Source organism: Pelecanus crispus, chromosome 1, assembly GCF_030463565.1.
Source record: "Pelecanus crispus isolate bPelCri1 chromosome 1, bPelCri1.pri, whole genome shotgun sequence".
Taxonomy (NCBI): Eukaryota; Metazoa; Chordata; class Aves; order Pelecaniformes; family Pelecanidae; genus Pelecanus; species Pelecanus crispus.
Genome location: NC_134643.1, coordinates 197125673 through 197141275, shown reverse-complemented (window position 1 = coordinate 197141275; position 15603 = coordinate 197125673). Strand labels below are relative to the sequence as shown.

At 41.8% G+C, this 15603-nt stretch overlaps 1 protein-coding gene across 1 annotated transcript; it reads left to right on the top strand.

Annotated features, from left to right (window-relative positions):
* The first annotated feature begins 44 nt into the window (after positions 1 to 44).
* On the top strand, positions 45 to 13349 carry CKAP2 (cytoskeleton associated protein 2). Its single transcript, XM_075727460.1, has 9 exons — positions 45 to 105; positions 2219 to 2306; positions 4834 to 4909; positions 7698 to 8512; positions 9538 to 9724; positions 10336 to 10503; positions 11055 to 11127; positions 11856 to 12243; positions 13112 to 13349. The coding sequence occupies exons 1-9, from the start codon at positions 45 to 47 to the stop codon at positions 13347 to 13349; spliced, it is 2094 nt and encodes a 697-aa protein (XP_075583575.1).
* The last annotated feature ends 2254 nt before the right edge of the window (positions 13350 to 15603 follow it).

The following is a 15603-nucleotide window of genomic DNA, read 5'->3' as shown; positions in this document are numbered from 1 at the left end:
GCCGCGCGCCAGCCCTCGTAACCGCCGTTCTATCGCGGGCGGCCATGGCGGCGCGCTCCCCTCCCCAGCTCCCGGCCAGCCGCAGGTCCGAGCCGGCGTACCGAGGTGAGGCAGCCCCGAGGGGGCGAACCGCTCTCCGTCGTTACCGCCCCGCGTAGCGGCGGGTAAGGCCGAGGTGGATAAGGGAGGAGCTGCCGGTGGGAGAAGGGAGCTGGTCGCTCTTTCTGGGAAGCGGGCGACGAGGGCAAGCGCCTCAGGTGGGGTCGGAGACGGGCCAGGTCTTGGCAGCAGTGCTCGCTATCGTGGCCTTAGAGCCTTTGACCGGTGCGAGCGGGTCGATGAGGCTTCATCCTCCCCTCGCAAGGCTGGGCCCGGTGCTCTCCACCCGCCCAGGCAAGGCTTCCGGAATAAAAACCTTTCTTTATCATAAAAGGCACGCCTTAGCTTCAGAGCATTCTATTGAAAGAAGCAAATGCTCCGATCTAGACCTGCACTCTTCTCTTTATTACTTCCTGACCGGTTTGGCTTCCGCAAGTGAAGCGAGCTGGATTGCTTTGATGGGCCTTTGTTGTTTGGAGTCAGTGAGGCCTGAGTTGCTGAAGCAGATGGTGCCTGGGAGGCTCTAGGATGCACGCTGAGCTCGCTGCTGTGCTGCAGCATCTCTTGGCAGACACACCTCTGCCTAGTACATACTAGCTGGTGTACGCCTCTTCAGAAGCAGGTGATGTATGCTGCCTCTTGGGCTTCATTCAGTGTGGGCTTGGATAGCCGTGCTTAAAAAAGCACTATATTCTAAGTGAAACGCAGTTTTGCCACAAGCCTAAGTCTCATCCACTCTGCTGGCTGTGTGTTTCAGGCTTTGCTGTGTCAGTGCATGAGAAAGAACTTGCCTTTTTCAGCTCTCCCATATTAGGAGGAGCTTCTGAGGGTAATTACCCCATCCTATAGGATGACATCTTTTTACCACAGAGGGTGCACAATTAAGTGCCTCTTTTCAGGATTAACATTCACGTCCTCAAAGGCAATAATGTTTTAGCAAATTTCTACTGTATGAATTTCAGTAATACAGAAGTATCTCAGCATTGAGGGGACATGTTGATGGACCTTGCAGAGCTTTCTGAAGTGTGAATCAAGAAAAATGGGCAAGAAAAAATATGAAAGATAAAGAACACATGCAAGCATTCAAATGGGGACTCATGCCTGCCTAGGAGAGGCAGAAGTTGGGTTTTATATAAGAGTTCATTGAAGACTTCCACTGCTGAATGAGTGTGCTGAATGAATAGACAGCTATGATGGAGGATGGCACAATGCCGTAAGTTCCTGAATGCCATAAAGGAATTGTTGTTCTGAGTCAAAGATAATGCTTTAACTACTTGCTCTTGCATCCCACTGTATGTGAAACAGTTGTAAGACTTGGAGTCTTAACTGTCCAGACTGGCTGTGTGGATGCTTGAGCTTGCTTTGCGTGGCAGGACCATCTTATCCCAGCTGCTTCCAGCAAGCCAAGGTCGCTACCTCCCTATGCGAATAAGGAAAGGTCTCTGAAAAAGATCAACAGTGTAGTCCTATAAAGGATGTAAGTCTCTGTTGTGCAGTCAACCAGCAAAAACATGGGAAATAGTACCCTGTTCTGGAATGACTTTCTGTATTAAGACAGTGACAGCTGGCTTAGGACCTTTTCAGGATCATTTTGTGTTGTTATTAACACTCCCATTGGTCCAACGTTTGTGCAGATGTCCAGATGACAAGGGGAGAGAAGCAAAGAATTCTACAGATGGTCAGTTGGGTTCACGTGCGTGGTGTTTTTCATGTGTGCTATACTTACCTCGCTACTGTCACAAGTGAAAAGTGTGCTTGCTGAACCAACAGTAAGTATGTGAAATACTGGACAGGTATGCGGAAGGTAAAAGAAAGAGCCTGATTTCTTCAGATCACAAAATTGTGTTTGTTTCAGCTTAGTGCAGCAAAACAGCCATCTTGTATAGCTGTGAAATTAGTTATCTGCCCCTGGAATATAGCCTTTCTCAAGAAATGAGAGAATGTGTAAAACATCGTAAGTTGTGAATATTAAACTAAAGACTTTCTTAATCTACAGTGTCTATGTTTTAGAATGTCTTGATGCTTTTCTAATTGCACTTCCTTTTTTCTAAGAGGCAAAGTTTGCCTGGCATTACTGTTTTAGTTAAAATTTAATGTCTTCTTTTTTTAAACCCACTAGAACAAAGACGACAAAAAGTTGAAGAATATCTATCAAGAAAAAAGACCTTTTCTGGTGTGCCCATTCAAGAAAACCAGGCATCAATCAGGTAGTGTTGCTGTTATGGCTTACATTCCTTTAGAAAAGGTCCATGGTTGGTGGGAAAGATGTAAATAGCAGTTCTTGCAGAGAACCTCAACCAAAAGGTGAGACCATGCAATGAGACTAGTGACCATATGGATTTTCTGAAGTCCTTTTGTTGTCAGCAAATACTAAAAGTTTTTGTTAAGCAAATGCATAACAGATGCAATTCATGAAGTGTGTTATCTGCTTCTTTAAAGACTGCAACAGGACAGGATACCTTCATGGTGGAGCTCTTATTTCAGATGCCACATTGCTCTTTGCCTCTATAATGTTCCTTTTGCAAATAATGTTTTTTTTTCCCCACTTTCTATTCAGGCTATGCTGCATGTGTTCACAATCCACTTGATCTAGCTTCATTGTATTTTTATAGTTACTAATTCACTATTTTCTGCTAAAAGCAAATATACTGTAATAAAACCCAGCCTGTGTGATGGCCAGCAGGTAGGCATACTGTTCTGTAAACAGGATGTGGGCACCTACCACCAATTAGTAGTAGTTCTTTTTATTCACTTGTATTTAAATCTTCCTGCTGTCGTCTAAAGTCTGGACATTTCAAATAAGACCTTCTGTTGTGGTTTAACCTGGCAGGCAGCTAAACACCACACAGCTGTTTGCTCACTGCCCCCTGCAGTGGGATGGGTGAGAGAATTGGAAAAAAGGTAAAACTCGTGGGTTGAGATAAAGACAATTTAATAGGACAGAAAAGCAAGGGAAAATAATAATAATAATGATAAAAGAATATACAAAACAAGTGATGCACAATGCAATTGCTTACCACCAATGCCCAGCCAGCTCCCAAGCAGTGGCTGTGCCCCCACTGCTGGCCAACTCCCCCCAGTTTATATACTGAGCATGATGTCATATGGTATGGAGTATCTGTTTGGTCAGTTGGGGTCAGCTGTTGTGGCTGTGTCCCCTCCCAGCTTCTTGTGCATCTCCAGCCTCCTTGCTGTCAGGGCAGTATGAGAAGATGAAAAGTCCTTGACTTAGTGTAAGCACTGCTCAGCAACAACTAAAACATCAGTGTGTTATCAACATTATTCTCGTGCTAAATCCAAAACACAGCACTATACCAATTATTAGGAGGAAAACTAGCTCTATCCCAGCTGAAACCAGGACACCTTTCAATAAGCAACAGAAGTTTCTCTGGAGAAGACAGTGGTGTGAAGGAGTACAGAGGGTTCTAGCTCTAACATTATTTCATGGTATAGATTTGTCACTTATTTAAATGTTTTTGCAAATGGTAATTTTGTCTGAAATTTGTTCCCATCTAAATGGGAAGTCTTTTTTAACATTTTGTATACTTGAGGTAGCATGGTTGTACATTCAACAGCACAGAAGGGTAAATATAATCTGCCAAAGATTTGCTCTGCGTAGCAGGAAGAGGCAAGTGCTTTCATGTTGTAGAAAACTATCTTGGGTTTGAAAATCAGTGCCAACTGCTTTCATTGTAGCAATACTCTCAGTTTAGCACTTGATCTACTTTACTTTTCCTTGCTTTCAGTTTCTTCTCTGGCTGTTAAATTCCAGGGCTTTTCATAGTCTTCAGTTAACTCATTGTTTAGAGCCATCATGTATGTGGGTATGACTAATGCGTTTATTTTGCAGATATTTCCCTTTTGTGAAGCTATCACTGTTCTGCACTGTTGACTTCTCATCGGTTCCCTTAACATCTGTTCTCTGACAGTGTGATGCAGACCGCTTTCTCCAGCATTTCAAAGTCACTAATGTATATTTGTCTTAATTTTCAACTCAGCTAGCTTCCAGGAGATCATCTGATTCAAAGATATCAGTTGCTCTAACTGGAATGTTAATTTTCAGTCACATGCAGTAGTGACACATGTTTCATATGTGAATGCATCATGAGGCATTTTGAGGAAGAATTTGGATTTGTAACTTTAAATTGAGATATTTTTCTTCTGAGCTGTCAATACATTTTCATAGTTGCTAGGAGACAGTACTGGTCTTGGTGGTTTTGTTACTCACTGGATAGTCTGGTGCCAGCTCTGGTGCCTGACTACAGGTTTTGGAACCTGTCAGTGTGGTAGGAACTATGTTCAGACTCGCCTCAAATGGCTTGGCCTCTGAAGACTGCAGTAGCTGAGCTTCAACTCCTTGTGCTGCTCCCTCTTCTGCCTCAACTGCAGCATTTAGAAACTTGACCTTCTGTAGCAGATGCATCAGGCCAGAGAGGTTGGTGCTCATCCTTAAACATGAGAATGGCACATGCAGTAAATAGGGTCTGTTCTCTGTTTTTCCCCTCTGTTAGCCAGCTCTTCATGGTGCAAGAAGGGATATTTTGCAGCCAGGGCCCTGATCAGTGGTTGCTTAGCCGTTTATTTTTTCTGGAGGAAGAGTACAAGCTGAACAGAAGTGCTTCAGTGTGAATTCAGCCTGCAGACTGCCACCTGGACCATATGAACTTACTCTAAAAATACAGTCTTTTGTTATGTTGCAGGATGATTTAAGATGTCTTCTTTTTTTTTAAGCAGTAGCAGAACTAGGAGAGCAACTAGCAATAAACTGCAAGACAAAACACAGCTCTCAACATCTCCAAAGCCAGGAATGGTAAGTTTTTGACTGGTACTCGAATACCAATGGCATTCTGTTTCTGTGGCTGCAACATTCCACTCAAACTGTATTTAAGTTATACGACTTCCAGAGCATGAGAAGTTTGCAGGTGCAGAGATGCAGTTTGTTAAAACTTCATTCAGTGATGTTCAGTGACTGCTTGATATATGCTTTTTAGGGAGCTGTTGCTGTATGTAATGGTTCATACTGATATTCAGTTTGTACCTGACTGGATAGGGGGTTAAAGAGGATACAATTTATTGCTGAAATAATGATTAAAATTTAGCAACTTTTCTTGAGACTCTCAGAACTTTTTGGATATATTTTCAGTCTTCAGAGAAGTTATTTAAAATCTGAGCAGGGTCTTCTGTCAGAGTAGATACTTCTTCTATTATTCTACTGTTACTTGGAAGAAAACCAAACTACTAAAAAAACTAACTGTTGAATATGATGCTGGCAAATCTAATGTGATCAGAATTAGATGCTAATACCTAATCAGAGTTCAAGGGAATGTTTTCCCTATACCATTTTGTGTCACTCTTCCAGAATTAAGATGCACATGGCTGTGCTGCTTAGAAATAGCAAAATACAGCTTCTTCTCCAGACCTGTTCTCAGTGAAAGGTGAGGAAAAACATTGACACAAAACCTGTGTTCATATTAGATGGTTTTGAGTTTGGGTTCTGAAAGATTCGAGAGACCTGGGGTTATTTGAGGATGAAAGTGAAAACCTTAAAATTTCAAAATTGAGTGTTGAGGGGAACTACTCCAAAAGTGAAAACAAAGGGGTTTTTTAGAAATTTCCTGAAGGGAGATATTTTGGTCTGTCTTAATGTCTCATGTGATTTTAAAGTTGAGTTAAACTACGTAGCTTCCTTAAACAGCAGCCCTTGTACTCAAGGTCTAGTTATTGCCTTGGTCAAATCTAACTTCTAAGCCTGAATGGCGGATCAGGAAATGAGACGCAGTGTAGTTTTCTTACAATTCAAGGGCATCTTCCTTAAAGAAGAAGAGTATCAGCTTCTGCAGACTTCCATGTGTCATTCACATGTTTTTTTTTCCTGCCTTTGGATCTTTCACTCTTCTGTAAGCTGCTGCTTGGACAGTGCTGAATTAGTTGCTGTAGAGCATCTGTGGAGGAAGAGGCTAGGTCCCACTTCTCATGGCCTTTGGGCTAGGGTTATCCTGAGAACATATGATTGAGAGTTTCAGGAATTAGTAAGGCCATATAAAACTCATGTGTCTATTCTTACCTACGGCATCCTATAGCTCATTAATAAGAAAAATTCCCCCTCTTCTGGTAGCATGTCCTAATGCCCTAATTAAAGGCTTTACTCACTATCTTGTGTTAGTAGGCTATCCACACTAATCAGAGGAATGGTGCTGCCATTAAGTGATGGGGTATGCAAACTGAGATACTGCTTTTGACTATATACAACCCAAAGCAAGTTTCTAATTTATGGCTCTTCTTAGAAGGTGATTTTGGCAGTTACAAGCCAGCAGTTACTTTAAAGAGTTGTTTCTGTAAAAGGAGTGTAACCCTCAGGTTAGGCCTTGTTTCCAAGGCAGAGTTTAAATAATCCTTATTTGATATTTTTATGTGAATTCTGCAATAACAGTTGACAAATATTCTCCTCAGTATATATACGTTACTTTCATAGAAACTTAAAAGTAGCATTTACTGTTAATCACTTTAGTCCTGGAAGTGAGTGAAATGTGGAGACTGGTGACAAGTGGGGTCCCTCAGGGGTCCGTACTGGGACCGGTGCTATTTAACATCTTCATCAATGACATAGACAGTGGGATAGAGTGCAACCTCAGCAAGTTTGCAGATGTCACCAAGCTGAGTGGTGCGGTTGACACACCAGGAGGACGAGATGTCATCCAGAGGGACCTGGACAAGCTGGAGAGGCGGGCCTGTGTGAACCTCATGAGGTTCAACAAGGCCAAGTGCAAGGTCCTGCACCTGGGATGGGGCAACCCCCGATATCAGTACAGGTTGGGGGATGAAGAGATTAAGAGCAGCCCTGCAGAGAAGGACTTGGGGGTACTGGTAGATGAAAAGCTGGACATGAGCTGGCAATGTGCGCTTGCAGCCCAGAAAGCCAACTGTATCCTGGGATGCATCAAAAGAAGTGTGGCTAGCAGGTCGAGGGAGGTGATTCTGCCTCTCTACTCTGCTCTGGTGAGACCTCACCTGGAGTACTGCATCCAGCTCTGGGGCTCTCAGCACAAGAAGGACATGGACCTGTTGGAGCGGGTCCAGAAGAAGGCCACCAAAATGATCCGAGGGCTGGAACACCTCTCCTATGAGGCCAGGCTGAGAGAGTTGGGAGAAGCCTGGAGAAGAGAAGGCTGTGAGGAGACCTTATTGCCACCTTCCAGTACTTAAAGGGGGCCTACAGGAAAGATGGGGAGAATCTTTTTAGTGAGGCCTGTTGTGACAGGACAAGGAATAACGGATTTAAACTAAAGAAGAATAGATTTAGACTAGACATGAGAAAGAAATTTTTTACAATGAAGGTGGTCAAGTACTGGAACAGGTTGCCCAGAGAGGTAGTGGAGGACCCATCCCTGGCAACATTCAAGGTGAGGTTGGATGGGGCTCTGAGCAACCTGATCTGGTTAAAGCTGTCCCTGCTCACTGCAGGGGGGTTGGGCTAGATGATCTCAAAAGGTCCCTTCCAACCCAAAGCATTCTATGATTCTATGAAACCCTCTTCGGAACAAGTAACATGCAGCATGAATGTACTTCTAACATCTCCATGGATATGCTTTTGATTTCAGGAAAATAAAGAGAATGCTAATAAACTGTCATGGGACCAATCAAGCGGAACGTCAGGAAAAAATGTTATTTTAAACTCTTCCACAATCACACTGACAAACTCCATATCAAGCACAAACTATAATCCTGAAGATCATGCTTCCAAGGATGAAGTTGCTGAAATAAAATCTCAGCATGTGTCACTTAGCAAGTCCTTCTTGCAAATAAAAAGCATAAAAGAGAAGCAATTGATTGCAGAAAAACAAAATTCAAGTGTCAGCCTACCAAAGAAGCCAGTGCTTGGTACATATCGTGGCAAAGTTATCCAATCCAAGATAAACTCCTTCCGAAAAGCACCAAAAAGCGAGGGGGAAAAGAGTTCTTTGCCAGACAAGAAGCTTCTTCCTTTTGCCACCAAACCAGTAGCAAGTTCTTTGTCCATGAGCAGCAGTATAGTTCTGAAGACCATCAAAGTCACAAACTGCCCTAATTCTGTAAAACCAAATGGTGTCCTCCCATTCCAGAGCAAACCATCTGACAAAGCTGCTACTAACTCACAGTCCAGTCTGAAGAAATGGCAACTGACATCTGCTGTAGCACCAAAGAAAGTCCAAAAAATGATTGGTGGAAGGGGACCACAGCCACCGAAGGCTGCTTCTAACATTTCTGACGGCAGAAAACTACAAGTGAAGAAATGTGCAGATCTTTGTGAAGATGCAAGACCAGAAGCTGCAGCAAAACCAATTTCTGTTGTTCCTGGTACAAAATCAGGATGGGATTCTAAAACTAATGGCAACAGAAAATCTGTTCTGCAAAAAGAGTCAGCAGAAGAGAGAAGGTAACTGAATTATTCACTGTCATAGCTTGATCTTGGAAGGTATTTAAACCTTCTTTCCAAGAACATCTATTTTGACCTATTTCTTGCTGTAGATGTGCTGGCAAATAAGAGAACTGAGTGTTTGAACTTGATGCCCAAGGGTAGTTGACTAAAACTGTAGACTTAATACTGAGAAATCAGGATTCAGAATAATTGCAGCAGCTCTTCAGGCTTACAGCTTGTCCTGTGTGATTATAAATAGAAAATGTATATTGCTCAAGTTCTCTGGTTTTTAGGCTAACTGGTGTGACAGCCTTAAGCATGACAGATAATCCTGTAAGCAAACTGCACATGTGTGCCACTGCTTTAAGAGGGAAAAAAAAAAAGCTGACTGATGCAGGATGTATACAGAAGTTAACATGTTTATGGACTGAAGGAGAGCACTTGTCAATGACATATTTTGCAGCTTAGATGATGGGGTGAAGATTAATAATCTAAAAGTTGTTTGGTATTCTTGGTAGAGCTTGTAGAAAGTCACATTTACTAAAAATTGGTGGTTGGGGGGGTTTGGGTTGAAATGAAATATATACAAAGACTGAATTATACTTGTACATCAGTTTCAGATCTTAAGCTGTGTGATAAGGTTGTTTTGGGCTGCTCTCCATGCTTTGTGCCTTTAGAGATAGTTTCTAATTTTTTGGTTTGAAGTGGGATTAGAGAAGAGAGGTGGCACAGATGAATAAATCACAAACAGTTTTTACCCTCTCTTGGAAAAAAAGAAAAAAAGAGTCTGTAGCCTAAGTCTCTTGTTGCTGCTGGAAAGGGAGAGATTAAAGTGTTCTGACCTGATAGATGCCTAAAGCAGATAGTGATAACATGGTTCTGAAATTTCCATGCAGGTCTAAATGGCAGCTGTGTTCCTTTTAGGATTAAAGGGAGAGAACTATCTCGGAAGTACATCTTTGTATGACTTACCCTAGTTAGTGTCAGTCAATGTAAAAAAGATAAAACATCTGTCACTTCAGCTAATAATATTTTAAATGCAGAGCTCGCCTGGATGAATGGAGGGCATCTAGAGGAAAAGTGATGAGGAGACCTCCTATATCTGTGTTTCTGGGATCCCAGTCTAAAAGTGAAGAACAAGAATTCTCTTCTGGTGATTCTTCAGAGCATGTTTTACATAGCGAAAAGGTCAACAAGACTCTCACAGAATGTCTGCAGTTAACCGAACAGGTATTCAGTCCCTTGCCCTCTGAGTTCTAATCATATAGGTCCCTACAACATGCAAGTACTATAGGTGCGCTGGACCTGTGAATCAGATGCAGGGGACTAATTGCTCCCCAGGTTAAGCAATATCATAGCTTTTTGCTGACACCTGAAGAAATTAGTTCTCACTTAAGCTTCCCTAACTTACTGAACTAGCCAATAAGATTAGGCAATAATCGTAACATAATAAAAGTAGAAAAGCTATAATGTAATGAGACTAGAAAGCTATAATATAATAAGACTAGCTATGAAGTAATTAATCTAAAACAAGTTTGCATTTGCAGAAACTTGCCTGGACTTCTGAAAAGTCTGTTTTAAGTAGTTCTGAAGATGTCTATGCATTCTACTATCCCTCCTACTTACAATACTGTATAAATAATTCTCATTTGGAAGAATAGGTGAATGACAATTCTTCTGCTCAAGTTCATAGTTCAGTCTTGGAAATACTTGCCATCTTCAACTTGCAGGATTCCTCTCCAAAGAAAGAAAAAATACTTGCTTTCTAGTTCAAAACCAGCTAAAATACAGCACCTGAAGTTTTCAGTGCATTTAAATCTCTGCTCTTGTGTTGACTTCAGGGATGTCAAGGTGATGAAGTACGTGCCATGTTGGAAGATCTGACACACAACATTCCTGGGGCTAAAAAGCTTGCAAAATATTGGATCTGCTGTATGCGTCTTGAACAGATGGGCCCTCTTGAAAAGCTTATTGCTGTCTATGAGGAGGCCATTTTGGCAGGAGCAATGGTGAGCAGCTTGCCTTGAAGTTTGAGTTAAACAAATAAAAAGGCATGGAAGTATGGTATATAAAATACAACTACTTCTGATTTTAATAAATCCTTTTATAGTGAAGGAGAGCCACGTGACCTACTTGAACATAAAAAATTGGATTTGGTTTGCTCTGTAACCACTGTAGATATTTACTACTTTAAAGAAGAAAGGTTTAGGATCATCAAAATACCATATGATGTTTTGCCTAGAAGAAATTAAGGACTGAGACTTCTAGTATCGCTAGAAACCCAAAACAGAACTTAATTTTACATTTATTGATGGACTGAATTCCTGCGCTTTAATATCAGCAAGATTTCAGGGCATCGAATACAGGCGTAGTGCACAAAATGCAGAAAATAGAGGATTTGCTTGTGTTCTGACTTATGTCTGAACAGCATTAAATAAAGGGTTTGTAACATGAACATCACATGGTCTGTACCGCTTTCCCTGTAACTGTTATACCAAATAAGCTGAAACCATGATTAATTTTGGAATTGTTTTTCTAAAACAATACAACTTTTTTCCAGCCTAAAGATGAACTACGACACACACTAATAGATACTATGAAAAATACCGAAAGCCTTTTTAAGTCTGAGGATGGTAAGTCTGAGTACTCTATTCTAGTTAAATGTCTGGCTTGACGGGCAACACAAGCTAACTGTTTAAACTATTTGTGCCTATATTAAATTCTATGTCAGGGAAACTTCTCTGTGATCATTTTGTACTCAGTTGTCTTTGAAAACAACCTTGACTAAACTAATACTTCTCAATTGTGGGCATATTAAAACGAGTAGTGGAGATGCTTTTGTATTCAAACTTACTACTTAAATTCTATCAAAGCAATGTTGTCCAGCTATTTTAGCCTGGTAAAGAGTAAATAAAAACATTCTTGTGAGCTAAAAATCAGTTGCCCCTGACACAAACTCCTTCACTAGCAGATGCACGGTTGTGTTATGGCATAGCGTCAATTAAAGATGGTAAATATTCCAATTTTGGAAGCAAGCTAGCCATATACATTCATCTTCGATATAACATAACCTGACAAGTATTTGATCCCAGAAACTGACTGTGATACTTGTTCAGAGCTGCTGTGCTTGGGAAGGAAGAGAATGACTTCCCAAGATGTACTTAGCCTGAGTTTTCAGGTTGCGGGTTCTTGAAGGTGACTAAAGTTGTTAGTAACTTAAATTGCTGTGGCTCAGACTCAGCACGTACTTAACTTTCATTCTCATCTAAGGCTTTAAGATTTCAGAGATTTCTCTTAAACATTAACTTCTCTTTAATTGTAACTAATCACAACTGTACTTTCTTCAATATTTCAATTTTAGGGGGAACTGTGACAGAAGCTCATTTAAGTGATGTAGTGGAAGTCAGCAAGGAACCAAATTCATCTGTAGAGCAGGTTCAGGAGGCCTTCAAGGATCTTGGCTCTGAGGATGACCAAAAAGCAGAGAGTGATGAAAATAAGGCAGAGACTAGCAGTGAAGTTACCCAAAAAGAAATGGATTTAGATTTGAAACCAAGAGAAGAGATCTTGCCAAAAAAGAATAAAAAGCATAAGACTAAAGAACGTGCAAAAAAGAAGGGAAAATGTGAAAAGGAAGAGCAGAATGAGAATGGGGTGAAAGATACAGTAAGAGCAGTTAATTCTCCTGATAAGAATGACACATCTTATTTAATGACATACAATCCATCTACCACACCAAACTTGGAAAGGTAAGATTACTTCAGGTAACTATGGAAAGTTTGCAGTGCCTGGGGCAACAGTAATGTTTGTGTCCTGTTGAAACAGGGAGGCACTGCATTTGTGAACACCTAGTTAAAAGCTCTCGGAACCCTCGTTTTTTAGGATCGCTTCCTCTTCCTTCAGAAGGAAGTCTTTTTTGAAAGATCCCTCTATTTATTCAAACTCTCTTGCTTTGTGAATCCCTCACTACAGAGTAATCAAACCTTTTTGTGGCAGAGAGATAAATGCCAGGTTTAGGATCCCCTCCCACAGCCCACATGGCAGTAGCAGTTCTACACTAAGCCAGGTAAAGAGAAAAGTAGGTGTCTCCAGCCCTCCCCTTTTCCAATGTAGGTGTGGTTGTATGTTGTAGGACAGAAGTGAACAAAATGTAACTGTCCTGTAAAGATTATCTTGAGGCAAAAATCTGGGTAGTAATCTCAGGACAAAACAGGTAACATTTACATTCTTTTTGGTCTCAAAGTTTCTTCTAAGATAGCAGACATAGGAAAGCTGTGCTCAGCTTTGGCATCTGATGAAGCTGGACTCCTAGCAGCTGCCTGCTGTCCCTCACAGCAGGAAGAACAGTTTCCCTCTGATGTAGTGGGGGAGAATCTTCCCTTGGAAACTCTTTTCAGGAGGTTCTCCAGATTAAAATATTTTGCCCAAGAAAAGAGTTGTACATCTGGTTTTAACTGTATGAATGGGAAAGGGCCTGTTTCCCTTTTCCTTTGGCTATGGGAATGGGAAAGACTTGAACAGGAATCACAACTTGCTGTTCCTGCTAGATGCTACAGAGGTAACTTGTATGATGGTGTGCCTATGTTTAGTGATTTTTTTTTTTTTAATTTTCCTAAGTGCGACGATGGACCATGAGGCAAACGACACCAGTGCTAAAGACCTGGCAATTGTAACCCCTTTGCGATATTCTCAACGCATTCGGGAGAAGATGTGCAAGCTGTTGGATACTGTTAAAGATCAAGATCCATGTGTCTCTTCACTTGAACAGCTGGGAGAATTGGAATCAAAAGCCACTGCATTTATCCACAAACAGAGCAATGCGCTCAAAGAAACAAGTGCTGAAGTAGAAGAGTAAAAATTAGCATTAATGCTACACAGGGATTAAAGATTGGATCCCTTTTAAGAAGAGTTGGGGGTGTGTTTGTTTTTAGCAGCTTTGAGAGAGGAGCTATCTAAAACATGCATGGATGGCTTAAGATGAAATTTGACTGCCTGAGTCACTAGACTTCTGAATTTATAAGTTTCTGCCTTTTCAAAATTGTGGTAGATATTGTCTGTTTCGGTACTTATCAGTGTCTTCATGTTAAATATGATTCATTAACTATTGAATTAAGGACTAGGTTTAACACTTCATATAACAGTTTGATTGTAGTATATTGCTAATAAGTACTGTTTTTCTGTTGCAATTCCTATACATTCTTTGGAATTGCACAATCTAACTTCTAGTTTAAGAAACAAAAATAACATAGGCATTCCAATAGGGCAATGTCTACTACAGCAGCATTTAGTTTTGAATACTGAAACCAGCTAGTAAGGTGTACACTAAATCCATTTTTAGGGGGTATTTCAATAAAATTGAGTTTAATCCCTTTAGTTACTGGGATTATTCATGGTCAATTAATATCCCTTAGATGAGGTCTGATACACTAATTACTATGTGACTGTTCTCATGTTGGTTTGCATTAGTCTGTAATATGGTAGACTTATTAAACTAATGAACTGAGTTGTGTTTGTTCTTTATTTATAGGAGTTAGGCTGGAAATTAATTGTAGAATATCGCTATAGGTCTGAGACTGGAATACTGAAAATAATTTCAGTCTGCTCTTGGAAGTAAACTGTCAGAGCAGAAAATCATGAAATTTTTCATATTCAGCAGAAGCTAAGAGTTTCCATATCTTCAATATGCAGAGTTTACATGATCTGTAACTTAAACCGTAGCTGAGCATTCAGATTTCAGTGTTAAACAGACCTTGGTCCTTATGCTAGCTAGAATCTTCTGTTTGCAGAAGGGACATGCTCTTTGCGTCTACCAAGAAATCAAACTTTACGTGTACTACTGTGCTACATTAAGTGTTCAAAAAAACAGGTAGATGTGGCACTTTGGGACATGGTTTAGTCTAGTCTACCCTTGATTGGTTTAGTATGGACTTGGTAGTGTAGGTTAATGGTTGGGCTGGATGATCTTAAAGGTCTATTCCAACCTAAACGACTCTGTGATTCTACGTTTTCTTCAGAGAACCCTCCTGATCACTGACAAGCAAGTCCTAACACCCACTTTCAGTACTACAAGGAGTAACACAGGATGGACCGTGTCCCAGTCAGAACATGGTCTAGGCAAGCGCTTTGGTTCTCTGCTGTGGAGGATTCAACTCTGCTGCATCTTGTGGATCATGTACTGATCCAGGGCACCTGTGTCATGCTGGTTCTGCTTTGTCAGAGGCAGGCTCAGGGTGATTTCTAGTGGGTTTTTTTTTTTCCTTTTTTTTCTTTTAACCAGGAAGTCTGTGAAGTGGAAATGCTTTTCCCAGCACGGAAAACAAAATGGTGCCAACAGAACTACCCAAAGCTATTATGCTTTGCAAGCAGCAAAGACTGTGTCTTGAGACATTTTCTGTAGTTACAGAATATCCTCTAGTTCAAGTTTTACTTCCATGTCCTTACCTGTGGGTTACATTTCCACAGATAAAGAAACCAAGGTTAAAGTACAATTCACGTGGCCTAAGGGCTTCATTTACTTCAGTCGCTCATGCTAAGCTCTGCCACAAATCAGCCTCTCGCTACAGTAGAGGAATTGTTAACAGGGTTTTGTGCCTTGGCTTTTGTCTAAAGGGACTCCTGCGGTATGAACAGGCCTCCTACTGAGGTGCTGGGCATGGAGGGGTAGTGTTTATTGTTAATAAATACTGGGGGGGAAAGCCTCCATGGAGGGCTGGGCCGCCATTACTGTAGGCGGCGCTGCCTCGGAGGCCGGGCGGGATCGGGGCCGCGGGCGGGGCGGCCGCCCCGCCCGCGGCCCCGATCCCGCCCGGCCTCCGAGGCAGCGCCGTCCTCCTTCCCGACCGAGTTTGGGGAGGCTGGATGTGCTGCCCTGCTCGGCCGTGGAGCCAACACCGGGCCTACCCCAGGGCCTTTCCTCAGGCGCCGGGCGGAGGCCTCGGCAGTTCCCGCCGTTCCTCTGAGGTGAGTACCGCCTACAACGCGTTGAAAGCCCGGCCTCTTCAGGGAAACAACCGTAGCTACCAGGCGTAACTATTACTAAAATGAAGCACACACTGAGCGTGGCCGCTCCCCTGAAAAACACCATCTTTAGTCATTACTTAAGTGCTGTC